The 3,364-nt window shown below is 63.2% G+C and overlaps 1 protein-coding gene across 1 annotated transcript in view; it reads right to left on the reverse strand.

Annotated features, from left to right (window-relative positions):
* Nucleotides 1-3,358, reverse strand: part of LOC106898892 (serine protease 53-like) — a gene marked incomplete at its 5' end in the record, with an annotated part of 4,637 nt that extends 1,279 nt beyond the window's left edge. Inside the window, 3 exons of the mRNA XM_014960472.1 lie at nucleotides 3-62; nucleotides 2,071-2,237; nucleotides 3,049-3,358. Coding sequence (XP_014815958.1) covers nucleotides 3-62; nucleotides 2,071-2,237; nucleotides 3,049-3,358 — 537 coding nt within the window. The remainder of the gene's footprint in view (nucleotides 1-2; nucleotides 63-2,070; nucleotides 2,238-3,048) is intronic.
* Between the last annotated feature and the right edge of the window lie 6 nt (nucleotides 3,359-3,364).

Consider the following 3,364-nt stretch of genomic DNA (forward strand, 5'->3'; position numbering starts at 1 on the left):
ACCCCCGCCTGCACCCACCGCCCCCCCGGCCCCACACACGCCACCGGGCCCCCCGAGTCCGCCTGCGGGGGCACGCGCGACCCATAGCGCCACCCATAGGGACCCCCTGGGCCCCATAGAGACCCCATAGACCCCATAGGGTGCCCCATAGAACCCACAGAGACCCATAGACCCCATAGAGACCCATAGAGCCCATAGTGAACCATAGAGGCCCCATAGAGACCCATGGGCCCCATAGACCCCATAGAGACCCATAGAGACCCATAGACCCCATGGGCCCCATAGTGACCCATAGAGACCCATAGAGACCCCATAGGGCACCCCACAGAGACCCATAGAGCCCATAGTGACCCATAGAGACCCATAGAGACCCCATAGTGACCCATAGACCCCATAGGGTGCCCCATAGAGACCCATGGACCCCATAGGGTGCCCCATAGACCCCATAGACCTCACATGGCCCCATAGACCCCATAGACCCCCCATAGATCCCCCATGGACCCATAGATCCCATAGAGGCCCATACAGACCCATAGACCCCATGGGGTGCCCCATAGAGACCCATAGAGACCCCTATAAACCCCATAGCGCAACCCATAGGGACCCCCTGGGCCCCATAGAGCCCATAGAGACCCATGGACCCCATAGAGACCCATAGACCCCATAGAGACCCCTATAAACCCCATAGAGCCCATAGGGTGCCCCATAGAACCCACAGAGACCCATAGAGCCCATAGAGACCCATAGAGCCCATAGAGACCCCATAGAGACCCTATGGGCCCCATAGATCCCATAGAGAGCCATAGACCCCATAGGGTGCCCCATAGATGCCATAGTGACCCATAGAGACCCCTAGAGACCCCATAGACCCCATAGACCCCATAGAGACCCCTACAGACCCCATAGGGCGCCCCATAGACCTCCCATGGCCCCATAGAGCCCATAGACCCCATAAAGACCCATAGGCACCATAGAGACCCATAGCGCCCCATAGACCCCATAGGGACCCATAGGGACCATAGTGCCCCATAGAGCCCCATGGACCCCATAGAGACCCATAGAGACCCCATAGGGTGCCCCATAGAACCCATAGAGCCCATAGAGCCCATAGCACCCCATAGAGCCCCATGGACACCATAGAGACCCATAGACCCCATAGAGACCCCATAGAGACCCATAGGGACGCCGTGGGCCCCATAGAACCCATAGAGCCCATAGAGCCCATAGCACCCCATAGAGCCCCATGGACCCCATAGAGCCCCGTGGACCCTATAGACCCCATGAAGCCCAAAGACCCCTGTGGACCCTACAGACCACCCGTAGACCCCCCATGGACCCCATAGAGCCCCGTGGACCCTATAGACCCCATGAAGCCCAAAGACCCCTGTGGACCCTACAGACCACCCATAGACCCCCCATGGCCCCATAGACCCCATAGACCCTACAGACCCCATAGGGTGCCCCATAGAGACCCCATGGACCCCATGAGCCCCATAGATCCCCATGGACCCTACAGACCACCCGTAGACCCCCCATGGACCCCATAGACCCCATGAACCCCATAGGGTGCCCCATGGACCCCATAGACCCCATAGAGCCCCATAGACCCCCCATGGACCCCATAGACCCCATAGACCCCCCATGGACCCCATAGACCCTACAGACCCCATAGAGTGCCCCATAGACCTCCCATGGCCCCATAGACCCCATAGAAATCCCTATAGACCCCATAGGGCGCCCCATAGAGACCCCATAATGTCTCATAGAGACCCATAGAGACCCCATAGAGACCCATAGACCCCATAGAGACCCATAGAGACCCCATAGAGACCCATAGACCCCATAGAGTCCCCATAGGGCGCCCCATAGACCCCATAGAGACCCATAGAGACCCCATGGGCCCCGTAGTGCCCCATAGAGTCCCATGGACCCCATAGACCCTACAGACCCCATAGGGCGCCCCATAGACCCCCCATGGACCCCATAGATCCCATGAGCCCCATAGACCCCATAGAGCCCCATGGACCCCATAGACCCCCCATGGGCCCCCCAGCCCCATAGCGCCCTCACCTGGCAGGCCCCCTTGCCCCCCTGGGCCCCCCCGGCGCAGACCATGGTGGGGCGGGCGGGGTGGCCCAGCTCCCGCTGGCGCAGCCGCGAGTGGAGGCAGTTGCAGATGTTGGGGCTCAGCAGGTCCAGGGCCACCTTCTGCAGGGGGGACCCCGCCGGCAGCGACACTGCGGGGGGACACGGGGGGCGCCCCACGGGGAGACGTCACCATGGGGGGCCACCACGGGGAGACACGACCCGTGGGAGATGGCGGTATGGGGGGACGTCATCGTGGGGGGCCACCATGGAGAGATGTCATCGTGGGGAGACGTCGTTATGGGGGGCCACCATGAGAGACGTCATCATGGGGGGCCACCATGGGGGGAACATCATCATGGGGGGCCACCACGGGGAGACCCAACCCATAGGAGATGTCACCATGGGGAGACGTCATCGTGGGGGGCCACCATGGGGGGACGTCATCGTGGGGAGACGTCATCATGGAGGGCCACCATGGGGGGGGACGTCATCATGGGGGGCCACCAGCGGACAGACCCAACCCATGGGAGACATCAGTATGGGGGGACGTCATCATGGGGGATCACCATGGGGAGATGTCATCATGGGGGGCCACCACCAGGGAGACCCAACCCATGGGAGACATCACCGTGGGGAGAGAGGGGCTGGGGACCCTCCACCATGGAGACCCCGATGACCAAGAACCTCCCCATGGAGACCAAGAACCTCCCCATGGAGACCCCAATGACCAAGACCCACCCCATGGAGACCAGGAACCTCCCCATGGAGACCCACCACCATGGAACCCCCCTCCATGGAGACCCCGATGACCAAGACCCACCCCATGGAGACCAGGAACCTCCCCATGGAGACCCACCGCCATGGAACCCCCCTCCATTGACACCTCAATGACCACCCCATGGAGACCCCAATGACCAAGACCCTCCCCCTGGAGCCCCACCACCCCCCGGTGGCTCTCACCGTTCTCAGCCACGTTGCCCCAGCCGGTGACCCAACAGGGGGCTCCGAAGGCGAAGGGGTGGTGGGGGCGGGGCAGGCAGATGGTCCCCACCCGCGGCCCCAGGGCCACCGGGGGCTCCAGCCGGGCCAGCGCCAGGTCGTGGCCACCTTCCACCCGCCGGTAGTCCTCGTGGACCACCACCTCCACCACCGGCCTCTCCTGACCCCCCGGCTCCTCCAACCGGAGACGGCCCACCACGGCCCGCCAGGCCCGGGGCTCCGCGCGGCTACCGTTGGGCCTGGGGGGGGGGCCACCAACCGTCACCTTGGGCCACCC

Source organism: Calidris pugnax, unplaced genomic scaffold (genome assembly GCF_001431845.1).
Source record: "Calidris pugnax isolate Ruff unplaced genomic scaffold, ASM143184v1 scaffold568, whole genome shotgun sequence".
NCBI classification, from domain to species: domain Eukaryota; kingdom Metazoa; phylum Chordata; class Aves; order Charadriiformes; family Scolopacidae; genus Calidris; species Calidris pugnax.